The sequence below is a fragment of the Candoia aspera genome, chromosome 2 (assembly GCF_035149785.1).
Source record: "Candoia aspera isolate rCanAsp1 chromosome 2, rCanAsp1.hap2, whole genome shotgun sequence".
Lineage (NCBI taxonomy): Eukaryota > Metazoa > Chordata > Lepidosauria > Squamata > Boidae > Candoia > Candoia aspera.
In genome coordinates, this window is record NC_086154.1 from 100,958,479 (window position 1) to 100,972,403 (window position 13,925).

General features: G+C 40.7%; 1 protein-coding gene across 1 annotated transcript; it reads right to left on the minus strand.

The window, feature by feature from the left end:
- Positions 1–3,439: 3,439 nt before the first annotated feature.
- On the minus strand, positions 3,440–12,566 carry CCDC42 (coiled-coil domain containing 42). Its single transcript, XM_063296499.1, has 7 exons — positions 12,490–12,566; positions 9,953–10,058; positions 9,589–9,693; positions 7,742–7,939; positions 6,869–7,090; positions 6,182–6,340; positions 3,440–3,712 (listed from the first exon to the last, which is right to left on the minus strand). Exons 1-7 carry the CDS (start codon positions 12,564–12,566, stop codon positions 3,617–3,619), a joined length of 963 nt encoding a protein of 320 aa, XP_063152569.1. The 3' UTR covers positions 3,440–3,616.
- Positions 12,567–13,925: the final 1,359 nt, after the last annotated feature.

Below are 13,925 nucleotides of genomic sequence, written 5' to 3' on the forward strand. Positions count from 1 at the left end.
CATGTGTAGGCCTGTATATATGCATTAACAGCATTCTTAAACTAAAAATAAAGAATGAAACTTACCTCTTTACTGTGAAGTTCCCCAAATTTGAAATAATTTTTAAAATAAATCATGATTTCCCAGGGAACCCCTAGTGACCTCTTGCAGAGCCCTAGGGTTCCAGGGAACCCTGATTGAGAAACCCTGTGCTAGGGCAGTGATTATTGTAATGTGTGATCCAGGCCAGTATGTGTGTGTGGTGGATTTTGGCCGTGCTGCTGGTTCTCAGGAAGGAGGGAGCGCATTCCAAGAAGGGGAAAGAGATAAGAGGAGACACAGTCCAGAAGGCGCATGTAGGAAACCCAAGAGATTCAGAATAGCCCTGACCTAGAGCTCTCCCAAGTTATTTCCCCTTAGGTTAGGTAGAGTTGCTTTAGTCTGGCAAGATTCTGTCTACGCAGTGTTAGCAGATAAAGAACTGAAGTTTGGCTGGACTGATTCTTTGCTGTTCATGGGCTGGGCCTGACAGTGTGTAATGTGGAGTATGCCCAAGGAAGTAACTAATGTTAGGGCTATGCTATCTTGAGACTGAGGTAGAATACCTGGTGGTATTTCTACCTTACCTCCTAAGTGACTGGAGGTATTTACTGAATGTGGCCCACCTTGCCATGGAATCCACACAAATGGGAGGTGTTCTCATTTTCCTTAAAAGATGGCCTTCAGGTTGCATCAGCATCTCCTGGCTGATGTTTTTCACTTCTTGAATATGCTGCAAAATATGTGGTGGTCCCTAAGCCTCCCAGTGAATGAGGCAAGCTGGCATGAGTCATCAGGGCCTCCAGAGATGAGATATTTTCCTGCTCCACGCATCCTGGCTGAATCTGCGTCATCAGTGCCACTTGATTGCACTGCAGAGCTGAGCAATGACGGCAGCAGGACACATTCGGTGCCTGCTGCTTTCCTAGTCTCTGCCCTTTGCTGCATTCTGAATATATGGGATAAGTGAGCTTCTGGAAAGCTGGACCCCTCCTGTTCTAATCACCCTAGCTGCCTTTCCTCAGGTCAAAGCACTAGGTGCAGAAGAGGACCGTGGCTCAGGCGACGAGAAATCGATCCATGCTTTGCTGTCTTTGGCTCTGCAAAAATTGCTTGCCTACTGCAGCTGCCTTGAGAAAGCTTCCTCAGGACTTCAGCAGGCCTCCCGCACTGTGAAATGCTCCAGGTGCCAGCTGTTCTCTGCTGCTGCTGCTGCTAGTAGCCAAAATGTGAAGGGACTGTGCCAATATCTAGTTGTACTCTTCTCCCATTTAATAAGGGGCATTCCTTTTGCTTCCAATTTCCTATAAGCTTCCTTGTCCAGCTGGATTGTTGGTTCCAGGTCAGAGAACCATTTTCAGCCAGAAAGTCTTATTCTTTTATGGTTAATTTTCTAGGTTTTTGCATGCATCAGATCCAATTCAACCAGATTCATTTATACACATTCATAGATACCAACACTCCTGCATGCATTTTTTTATGCATGGCACAGGAATGCAATTGCCCCTCCTGCTCCTCAATTCAGAATTTTTTTCCTAAAACCCCTCCTATTAGTCTGCTTTTATAAAACTAATGATCATACATTAATGTGATTAAATTCTCTTCTGATAATTAAGTTTGTAAACTTTCTCATTGGTTTCAATGCAAAGTTTTTTTTTCAAGTCGCCTTACAGGGAAGAACAGTGTCAGAGAATGCAAGTAGCCTTTCTTTTTAAAAAAATAGGAATGTTATTAAAAATTATAATTACAACGATAAAAAACTAATACAAACTAAAAAAAGAATAAAAAGAAAAAATAGAAGGTACAGGAAAAAAGAAAACAAAAAAAAAAATATAGTAAAGAGAAAGAAAATAAATATATAAAGATGTGACTTCCCCCTTCATCACAAGTATAAACAGTTTTAGTAACTTTTCACCTTCTCTTAAAATACAACAAATGACCTTTTCTTCCCATAGCCCATCCCTTATCTATAAACAAATCTTTAAAACCTCATCATTTCAGTCCTGATCAGCAACCGCCCAGAGTCCCCCCAGGTGGGGGAGATGGGCGGTGATAAAGTTTGATAAATAAATATAAACAAATAAATAAATAAAAAGTCTATTAAGGGTTACCAGAGATAACAACATATTTATTTTAACCTTGATCAAATAAACCAACTTTATATTCCTTCCTTTTACTTTTAACAATCTTTATCTTTAGTCCCTTCAAATAACGTCCCAGAACTTGATTTCTTTTCATTTTTTCTTTGTCCCTTCTCACACAATTCTTCAAAGCTTTAACAAGTCTTTTTTGTAAATCCACATAGGAAAATTATCCAAGTCTCTCTCTTGGCTTGTTATTTGTAGCAAGTAGCCTTTCTATCCCCAACTGCAACCTCCACTAATTCTCTCCTTGCCCTCCACTTTTTTTTTTTACATTCAGGATTGAAAGATTCATACTATTTGGCTTCAACTGGAAGTTGATTATTACTAGTTTTATTTGGAGGTGTATTTTTCAGGTGCTACAATGTCAAGATTAACACAGGGCACTCAGTAATCCATCTGTTAATGGTGAACCAAGGCTAGAAGCTTTGAATCAAGACATATCTGAAAACTCTCATGAAAAGAGAAAAGGCCCTTCCTTGTTTGTGCAAATATTACAGAGCAGCAATATAGGGAACTGCACTTCTGATATTTATTTTGCCCAGCTTGTCAGACTCTGGGTAGCCAGCTGAATGGAACGGAGATTCCTACTGAATCTTTTAAAAATAAGATTGATTGAAAGGAGACATGATAAGCTTACAGAAATTTCACAAATTTGGATTTAGTTTTAGAACCCAATTTATCTTTCAGCTTATTAGGGAGGAGAATTGTTCAAATTCTTTCAGGTTCATTCCCTAAACAGGTGGGCTGTCTGCTTCTTTCCCAGACAAGAGGGGAACATGGAGGTATCTTTGGAGGTGTTCTCAAACTGGGTCCTGAATCCTTGTCAGGCTGGGAAAAGACCAAGATACAGCTTGGTGGAAGACCTACATAGCTGACCTTGCTAATTGCAGAAAAGGAAGAAGGGGCAGCTTGACTGGAAAATTTAGAAATTTAGAAAAATGCAAGGACATGCTTTCTATGTACTGTTGACAAGAGAACTACATGGATACATCCACAAAGTAATAGACTTTATCATTTTATTTACCCTACAGTGTAGACAACAAGACAATGGATTTGTTTTACTCCACTTATTAAAATGCTGGCAAGCTGGGAAATGTTTGAAGCCCTGAAAAACAGTTAATTTTGATCCATATCATGTTTCCCCTGCCCATGCTAATGATGATCTATCCTTCTTTCAAAGGACTGGTCTTCAGAATGCTTGTGCTAGGTTTGTGTTAGGAAGCTGGTCTGAGTAAACATGGAGCAGCCAAACACAGTTGAGAAACCAAAGCTTTATTACCAAAATATACTCTTGATACCATATACTGTAACTTTGTTTTGTGTGAAGGAAGGGAAAGTGAAGATTGAGAATTACACTGTAGTAAAAAAAGAATATCATCTCTCCCAAAATTTAGCAAGCATAGCAGAGAGGATGAGTGGGAAACGAGCAGTATAAGGCTTTGGACACCTTTCTCCTATATGTCCTTGGGAATCCCTATTTGTGATCGATTTTGCTCCTTCTTCTTCACTTCTGCCCAGATATCTGACAGATCTTGGATAAACTGCTGGATCTGAGAGCAAAGAGGATGAAGGTCAGATTTGTACAATAAGGGGTGACTCCCTTAGAGTACAAGATTGAATTTACTGCTACTTTAGAATTTAATCAAGGCTGCTGGTCTGAAGGATACCACTTGGGGGAGGGAGGCAGGAAGCATCTCTCTCCATATACAGGTAGTCCTGGTTTAGTGACCACAACTGGGACCAGCAACTTGGTTATTAAGCAAAGTGGTCACTAGGTGAAACCGTGACTGTGCTTACAATCTTACTTCAGCCTTCCTTTGCTTTACAGACCTGAGAAGGTTGTAAATGCGAATATTGGTCATAAAGTTGCTTTTTCATCACTGTTGTAACTCTGAACAGTCGCTAAGCGAGGCAGTCACCAAACGAGGACTACCTGTAATGTATCTGCCGTCCATAAAGGTTCATTCCTGGCTGGGTATCAACTCTCCCCAAAAGTAACTCCTTCATGAATGGCTCTGAACACCAGGTGCTGGGGGGACCACGTGAGGGGAATTGTTAGCTTCCTATCCTGACTTCCAATTCCAAGAAAAATTAGGCTGTCCATTCCTAAACATAGCTATATAGCTATAGAGTAGAGTCCTGTCCTGAGTCTCTACTGGACTCACTGAGACTCTGATGTGATCCCTAAACACAGTAATTCCTGAGCTACTTATTGGATACCCCAGATAAGGAAGAAGTAAAGGCTGCTCCACTTAGCACTATCTCTTCTCAGCCTTCTTCCTTCCTCTACCTATAAGGACAAGTCCCCAGTAATATGTCTTGTTTCTCCCCTCAAAGAAGAAAACAGTTGTAGACAAAGCCATTTATGCAGCTTTGGCATTCCTGGAGCTAGATGGACTAACACACATTCCTGTTGATGCAGCTCTCCTCTGCTCTTTACAATAAGCGGGGGAACTTCCCCTGGGCCCAGTAAAGCCTGACCTAGACCAGTTCTTCATCAGTTATCTCCCACATAACTGAATGGCTTGGGTCCCAATTCTTCTCCCTGTCCCCAAGACTGGGTTTCTTTTGCTCCCAGGACTTAAGCTGTTTTCTTCAGCCATTTGCTATATTGCAAAATACCATCAGCCACAAAACAAGAGGAGAACAAAGAGAATCAGGTGCATATCATTTCACCCTGTGCTCTTCCTATTGCCACAGCCTGGACTGGGCTTCACTAAGGATTGCTAGTGATACGAAACTCTCAATCTAAGCCAACCTTACTAAAATAGGGTTTACCTGAAGACATGTGTCTTTACTGAAAGAGAGTTTATTGGTTTCTCCTCCCTCTTGGAGCCTCAAGTTCCAGGGAAATAGGATAAACTTTATTTAAATCTTTGGCTTGGGATTCTCTGTTTACTAATTTCATTGTGTTGGAGATGCAGTGAGAATGCTTCATTAAAGCTTGTTTTTGTGATGTTCTAAACTGATTATATTCTGGGAAGAAGTCATTACGTGCATTAATTTGACTTTGAGACAGGGTTTAATGCTTTCAGACATCCATATTCTTTTGAATACGTATACATATGTACTACATGAGAATTAAAGGCCAAACAATGGAAAAAGATTATCCATGTCATTCTTTTCACTAAGAAACTTGGCATTCAGCATTGGAAAGATAAATATATGGCCCTGATTGCTCAGCAGATTGAAGTCCTGATGTTATTTGCAACCAGTGAAACACATGCTTACAGATATAGATTCTGTATGAACAGTTACAATGAACCATGGCCATTCTTTACTGAAACTGTTACGTTTCTCTCCCCCCCCCCCCGCCCTTTTTGTTCTGTTTAATTAAATAAATAGCCAAATCCTGGAGTTGTATCACACTATGATGTCAGCCAAACAGTTTCGTTCCCCTGGCTCTGACATGGCTGTTTACTGGTCATTGAGGACATTCCTCATATTGGAGGCTCCACTTTAGCCAGCCTGCCACTGAGGTAGGATCAAGTCAGATCAAGGTGATCCAGTGATTAGGAGCTTAGTGTTTTCCTATGGAAAATAAGCCTTCCTTTACGTGAACATTTGATTCACGTGGATCAGGAACCAAGGAAGGTGGGCCACCTGCAGGGTTCCAACAGACCGACCTTTCCCAAATGACCACAGGGCTCTGTGCTTCAGTGGCCATTTTTCCTTTGGCTGCTGGGATTCTGCTGGAATCAGGTAAGCCCTGGGACTGCACTAGCCAGGGCCTGGGGTTTTTACAGAGACATTATCAGGATCTGATGCTTTATCGGACTGCATTCTGTACAGTTCTACTTTCTGGAGCTTTTTGTTAGGCAGTTGGGATACCTAGACTGGAACACAAAAATGAGAAAATCCTGTTCAGATCAGGATATGTGCTAAGTCTACTCCTAAGCCCCAAAGGATTCCAGGCCCAAAGAGAGTATTCTGTTTTTCTGGACCACAGGCAAAACATGCTTTCAGCCCTTCATTTGGATAGTGTGGTTGAAGTGGGAAGAAACGTCACCCATGCTTACCATATCTAGCTGCCGGTGAGTGTCCTCCAGAGGCACCATTAAAGCTTCCTTCATCTGCTTGCTTACACTCTGGAAAAGATTCAGTGTGGCCATCTTGATGGTGCCCAGCATCAGGGTTTTCTTTGCAGCGGTATTCTGGATGTGAGCCCAGCGGGACTCCTATGGAGGAGACAGAGGCAACAAAGAAAACATTGACAGGATTTTGATGAACCCAACTAATTCCTGCTTATATTATAAAAGGGACCTCAAATACCATCTGAGGGACACAGCACAGCAAGCAAAGCAACTAGCCTAGGGAGTCTGTCTGGGCATACTGTCCTCATGCATGGTGCTTGGCTGCTCCTTTGATAAGCAGGAGAGCCTAAGTCAATTGCAGATGTGGAATGCCATCTCCAAAGAGGACTGAGGACATTTGAAGCAAGGCAGGATCATCATTCTCTGCTCTGGATTATTCTATCTTAAAGAATTTATAGTAAAGAACATGCTTCATAAACAAAGCTATTCTTGTACTCTTCACAAACAAATATCCCATGAAGATAAAATTCCATGGCGTTTAGTTTGGAACTCTGCCTTTTGCCTTCCTACTAAGCCAGTGTTGAAAGCAATGGGTTGTTCATAGCTTCCAAGCAAATGGTTTGCTCCCCATCTCCTGGGAAAGGAAGAACTATCCTCACCCCACCAGCTTACCCATGCAATGACATCACTGCGGGCTTGGTCAAAGCGCAGCTGCAGGCGTGCCAGCTCATTGTTGTGCTGCAGAATCTCATCATCCTTTTCCTCTTTGTAGCGGGCCAGGCGGACCTTGGCTTGTTCAATCAACTCCAGCCCCTCCTGGGCTGACTGCACGAGATCCCGGTGCATCCCAACTAGGGTTTTATAACGTCCAATGACTTCCCGGATTTCTTCAAACTGTAGATGATGTATTGTGTTATAACTATCCTGAGATGGCAATCCTTCTTAAACTGACAATCAAGGAATGATAACAACTAAATAATAATAACTTAAACACCATGATGTCAGGTGGGGAATTCATTGGGTTCAGGGAGACACACACACAGAAATGAGCCTGCCTGTCACTATCTTCATACTAGATGCACTTGAGTTAGGCTGTGTATTGCACAAATGCAATAAACATGGGATAAATCTTCAGGATAAAAATTTATCAGCAGTGCTCATGTAACCTTATGTATCCTGAGCTGGAATAATCTCTTCCATGACCTATTCTGCAATTCAGATCTCACTGTTCAATAATACATCACTGGCAAAGCAGTGTTAAATGAACCATGAGTTTCTGGTGGTGTGGTGAGAGCCAAATGCTACTAAAAGTTCTGTACCTACCTATATTTGGTTGATCCAGGCATCAAAGAAGAGAGGAAAATGATATGTCATTGATCTAAGACAGTTTTCCCCAATATAATGCTTTTTATATTTGTTGGAGATCAAATCCTACCTATACCAGGTTGTAATTATGGGAGTTAAGTACACTGGGAGGATATCAGGTTGGGGAAAACTGCCCTAAGACTTTGCCTTTTTTCTTAGCAATTCATCCTTCATACACACCTCAGAGACGTGCACCACCTTCTCCAAGTATTTGTTGAAGATAGAGTATTGCTGTAGCTTGTTGTAGAGCTTCTGGTGCTGCTGTTTCAGAGCTGCCATCTCTATCTTGGCCTTGGCAAGCTCCTTCACCCGCTGCTTCTTCAGTTCTCGTTCCTTGTTGGCTTTCTTCAGAGCTCTGATCCGTTTCTGATCGTTCTCCTAATGGTCCCCATATTGAATACACCCCACCCCACCCCAGTGACCCAGACAAAGACAAGTAAAGGCAAGAAGCAAAAAAGAAAAAGGGTGGGGAAAAGGTAATTGGGAATGTCAATGCAATTTAGTCTCCATGGAATATATGAGAAAGACAGTGTTATATAAGAAATTGCCTTAAATCAGGTCAGGCTATTGGCCTAGCAATGGCTCTCCAGGTCCTCAAGAAGAAGAATATTTCCTAATATTTTTTTTACTTTATCCTTTTATTGAGATGAAATTGAACCTGCAATCTTTTTGTATACAAATCAACTTTTTTCTGACTGAGATACTGGTCCATTAGCTTGGGGATCCCACGGAAGCATGGAGCCCATTAAATGGCTAGTATAAGTTTAGATTGCATTCTTCCTGTATTATATTTTTTAAAATTGTTTTTAATGGATAAATTATGCTGATTGTTTAATTTTTGTTTTAATCTTGTATGCTGCCCAGAGTCCCATGCAAGCGAGATGGGCGGCTATATAAATTCAATCAGTCAATCAATCAATCAATCCCTTGACTGGCCCTAGTGGTCCAATATGAGACTTAAAGCCATTCCTCTTTATTATTAGGATGGCCCCTTTATTATTTTTCAATAATTGCTAAAAGCCCAGCTATTTCAGAGAGCTTTCCTCTGATTCGGAGTTTCTTTATTTTGTATTTTTCTGCTTGTATGATATTATTGTGGTTCTACTTATGTTGCTTATTGTTATTGCTTTTTATTTATGACTAAAAATAAGTTAGGCTTTTAGATTGTATCATGGATGATTTAACTGTATTATTTATTCAATGTATGCTGCCAAGAGTTTTTTTTTTAATTGGGTCAGGATAGAAATATGCTTAATAAACAAACTCTTACTATTGACACTGCACTCTGAAGAACTGAGCTGCCTAGGCTATGACTCAGGTCCAGAAAGTTTTTCATCATCATAAGAAAGAGATGAGGCATTATTCAATGGCTGAATGTGCTTTGCTAAGTTAAGCTGTGGCCATAGTACCACCGAGGAGCTACAAAAATGCCACTCTGCCTGGTCCATTGGCAACAGATAGAAAAGTCTCTGGAACAGCATCCCACCAGGGATCAATATGGCCCCTAACCTGGCCATGTTTAAAAGGTTTTTAATGACTTGACTTGTCCCACAGGCCTTAGGCTAGGCTGGGTGGTGGGCCTCTTACAAGATTTTGTATGCTGGTTTGGATGGTTTTTTTTTCTGTTCTTGACATGCACTGTTATTTTCTTTGTTTATAGTGTTCCTAGCTGCCCAGAGTGAGTTGGTGGCCTTATAAAGGTGCTAAATAAATGGATGAATAAACAAACTACTAGATGCCAATTATTCTACTATTGTGGAAACATCATATTTATGCCACAGTTAAAAGGGGAATAATTTGAATTAAACAGCTATGGATTTTATTGCATATACCTTGCCTATTTTGTTTCCTTTTCCAATTTGACCCCACTATGCAACCATCATTACTATACCTGATGGGAAAAAAACAGTATATAATGTATATGGCTTCAAGAGAACCACAATGAGAACTACCAGTTCCTAACCACAAAATAGGATGGAGCCATTACTGTTAAAAGCAGGGGTGGGAAAGCTATAAGGAATCTGTACCTGTATGAATTGCTCAAATTTCCTAATATATGCTTTCAGCTGTACTTCTTTTGCACCAAGTTCTTCCCACCGGTTGTTTAGGGATTCCATTCTTGTTTTAAATGCCTAGGGAATACACAGAGAGAAGTTACTAATCAGTCATTTGATTATAGCAGGCCTTTTCTTCTGTGGGTAGTATGAACACAGTTAACTTCCATCAGGATACAAACTGGACCCTAGATGGGATCAAGCTTTATTTTGGTGATAATAGACAAATAAAAATGATATGTGATGGGCTGGCATTAAAGGATTGGTTCTCTGTATTTCAAGGGGTAAAGAAATAAGATAGATGTGATATAGTACAACAATATTTTGAGAGCCTCACCTCCTTTTGAGCTTCCATGGCCTGATGCACCAATTTGGCTTCTTTCTTTTTCTCCAGGAGTCGGATGGAAGGAGATGGAGACTGCTCCTCTGATACTGGGAATTTCCTAATCAAAGACAACAAATATTTCTCATGAATAATAAAGACCTATCATATCATAGGACCTGTGAAAGCTGTTCAAACATCTTCAGATGGCAAAGGCAGATTTCTAATAGAATAACTTATTTGTCGCAAAATTAACTTTCATTCAGAAAAGAGACTACAGCTCCAGGCTGTGGTCTAAGTGGAGATAGCATGGAACAACAACCATATGCAGTCTAAATTAAAAATTTAAGTCCAGTGAATCAACAGACTTTGGGAGAAGGAGCTGAAGAATTAAAGGTAATCGTGGACTAAAGGAAGATAAAAGCAATAAAAGATATAGAAGGCAGAGAACTTATGAGGGAAGACAAGTCAATAGGTAGCTGAGTCCATAAGAATAAATACAGCCTGTAGATCATACTTTGATAGTGGATGGTATCCAGCATTTAATGTGTAGTGCTTAGTGATGCAACTGTTGCTGATTAGACAACAGCATGATCCAGTTCATCTGTGGGTGAAGAACACTTGGATTTTAGTCTCAAAAGAGGGAAGTGTTTTTAAAGGTGATTTATTAAATATAAGATTTCTGTCAGGGATATTTGCCCCTAACTGAACAAATTCCAGAAACAGACTTGAAAGGGTATGAAAAAGTCCATGAGGACACGATCCTGACTACACAGCAAGGTTTAGGAAATTGTAAAAGAACAAGACTTCTTCCTCTAAAAAAGAAGCATCTTTCCTAAAGGTTAAAATTATAGACCTGTCTACTTTATCAGTAAAAAGCTAAATTAAAGCTAGAATATTTAACACCATGTTGGAAAGGTATTTACTGAAGGTTCAGCATGTCTTTTACACAGGGAAATCTTGGGGTGGTTTTTTAGAATGTATGAATGTATCTATTTATTTATTTATTCATCAAATTTATATGGCCTCTCATCTCACAAACAAGTGACTCTGGGCAGCGTACAACAAGACTAAAAACAAATAATATATAAAAACTATTATTATTATTATTAAAAAACTTTTAAAAACAAGGCTAAGAGAGAACAGATATTAAGCTAAGAGCAGCTGTTAATAACGATGGAGCCACCTCAGTATCTCACCAGTCCCCTGGGGTTCCCAGGCCTGATGGCACAACCTGTCCTAACAGCCAGGAACCACGCTGAGACAAGAATAGGTCTCTAGTGTTTTATTACTGCTACATGACAGAAAATCCTAACAAACTGAAGAAGCATGGGAAAAAACCAGACATATAAACCCCAAAGGCTAAGGCGGGCCCGATCTGTGTCTCTTTGAATGGCTACCTAATTCCTCAGTACTACGCATGCGCTTTACAGCCTGGATGGGAGCCCCCTGCTCGCCATCCTTACTCATGACACAACCAGGTTTTGAGGGACTTCTGGAAAATCAACAGGAACAGAGTCAGTGTCACTTCGGGAGAGAGGACGTTCCATAAAGCCGGTGCCACGGCAGAGAAGGCCCATCGCCTAGGAGCTGCCAAATGTAGCTGCCTAGCCGACAGGACCCATAGCATGCCCTTTCTGCTGGATATGGTGGGGCAGATAGATGTAATCAGGGAGAGGTGGTCCCTCAAATAACCTGGCCCCATGCCATGTAGGGCTTTAAAGGTCAAAACCAGCACCTTGAATTGGACCCAGAAGCAAACTAGTAATCAATGCAGCTCACGGAGTAGAGGTGTAACGTGTGTTGTTCTGGAACCACACATAACTCTATGTATGTACAGTATATACATATGTATGTATTGACTTATTTACTTACACAGTTACTCATTAGGGCTTATATGTTGCTCCAATCAGCAAACAATCTGAAAAGTTTCCACAACCCTCTTTAGTAAGAGGGTTAAGGTAAAACAGAAGCAAAATGACAGGAGCAAATGCTATTACAGCAAACAGAGAAATAATCAAACACCAAACACATATTATAACAAGATATCTCAATTCACAAGAATTCCATACCTGCACCCTAACTATGCCAGTTAGTTTTGCTTAAGGATGATCCAATGTGATTATTATATATTAAATCATTAAAAAGTGCTTTACAAATTCTTTCATAAAATGCTCCTCACATTATTTTTAAAAATATTACTAGTAACATGGTGGAGGGAATCAGATTAAGGCCACAGCACTGAGGAATGGATGAATTATCTGTCCATCCATCTATCCATCCCTCTGGTAGGTTTCTCAAAATCAACCTGTTTCCTATTATGCAGTACCAGATTTTAAGCTAGATGAAGCCTTGATCTGATCTACTAGATGTCTTCTATTAAAAGTGTACGTGGTTGGTTTTGCAAGGAAGGATTCAGAGAGGGAAAAGATTCCAGAAATGAGAGAGTAAGAACAGTGTTTAGAAAGAGAAAGCCAAGAAAAATTCTGGTGGGACAGATAATATTTCAGGGAATAGAACAGAAACAATGCAAGGAGGAAGAAATAACTTACATCAACAATTTCAGCAATTTCTGTCCATACTGCATGCGGAAATATTCACTTAGATCCTCTTCATCCATGGTAGTCATGATGGCTGTTCACCTGCCAGGCCCGCCCTGAGTTTCCCAACCAGGCACCCTTTTCACCTCTTTATCTGAGCATGGGAGCCAAGCAAACAGATTTGAGAAGCTACCAGAATCTGATGCAGTTGGAGCCATGGAACTTTCAGAGGAAGATATGGAAGATGCAAAAGGGTTGCTTAGCAACAATAGGGATTTACTGAATTGGGAAAGATGAAAGTCCTCTGGTAAGTGATCATTTGCTCTTTAGGTGGTAGTACTTAGTAAGACCTCCCAAATTCAACATCCCACTTATTCCCATTTGGATACAACTGGGGCAACCAGAGATAGTGTATAAAGTTATGATTTAGTGGTTTGCCACTTTAAAACTACAAAGAAAGGGGAAGGCAGCTGCCGTTTGTGGCTAAATTAATGTCAAACCCCAAAGAATCAAAATTGATTATGTGTTTATGTGTGCACATGTATATATATAACGACCAAGTAGCAACAGTAAGAACAGACCATGGAACAACAGACTGGTTTAAGGTTGGGAAAGGAGTACGGCAGGGCTGTATACTCTCACCCTACCTATTCAACTTGTATGCAGAACACATCATGCGACATGCTGGGCTTGAGGAATCCAAGGCTGGAGTTAAAATCTCTGGAAGAAACATTAACAATCTCAGATATGCAGATGATACCACTTTGATGGCTGAAAGCAAAGAGGAACTGAGGAGCCTTATGATGAAGGTGAAAGAAGAAAGTGCAAAAGCTGGTTTGCAGCTAAACCTCAAAAAAACCAAGATTATGGCAACCAGCTTGATTGATAACTGGCAAATAGAGGAAGAAAATGTAGAAGCAGTGAAAGACTTTGTATTTCTAGGTGCGAAGATTACTGTAGATGCTGACTGTAGTCAGGAAATCAGAAGACGCTTAATCCTTGGGAGAAGAGCAATGACACATCTCGATAAAATAGTTAAGAGCAGAGACATCACACTGACAACAAAGGTCCGCATAGTTAAAGCAATGGTGTTCCCCGTAGTAACATATGGCTGCGAGAGCTGGACCATAAGGAAGGCTGAGAGAAGGAAGATCGATGCTTTTGAACTGTGGTGTTGGAGGAAAATTCTGAGAGTGCCTTGCACTGCAAGAAGATCCAACCAGTCCATCCTCCAGGAAATAAAGCCAGACTGCTCACTTGAGGGAATGATATTAAAGGCAAAACTGAAATACTTTGGCCACATAATGAGAAGACAGGACACCCTGGAGAAGATGCTGATGCTAGGGAGAGTGGAAGGCAAAAGGAAGAGGGGCCGACCAAGGGCAAGATGGATGGATGATATTCTAGAGGTGACGGACCTATCCCTGGAGGAGCTGGGGGTGTTGACG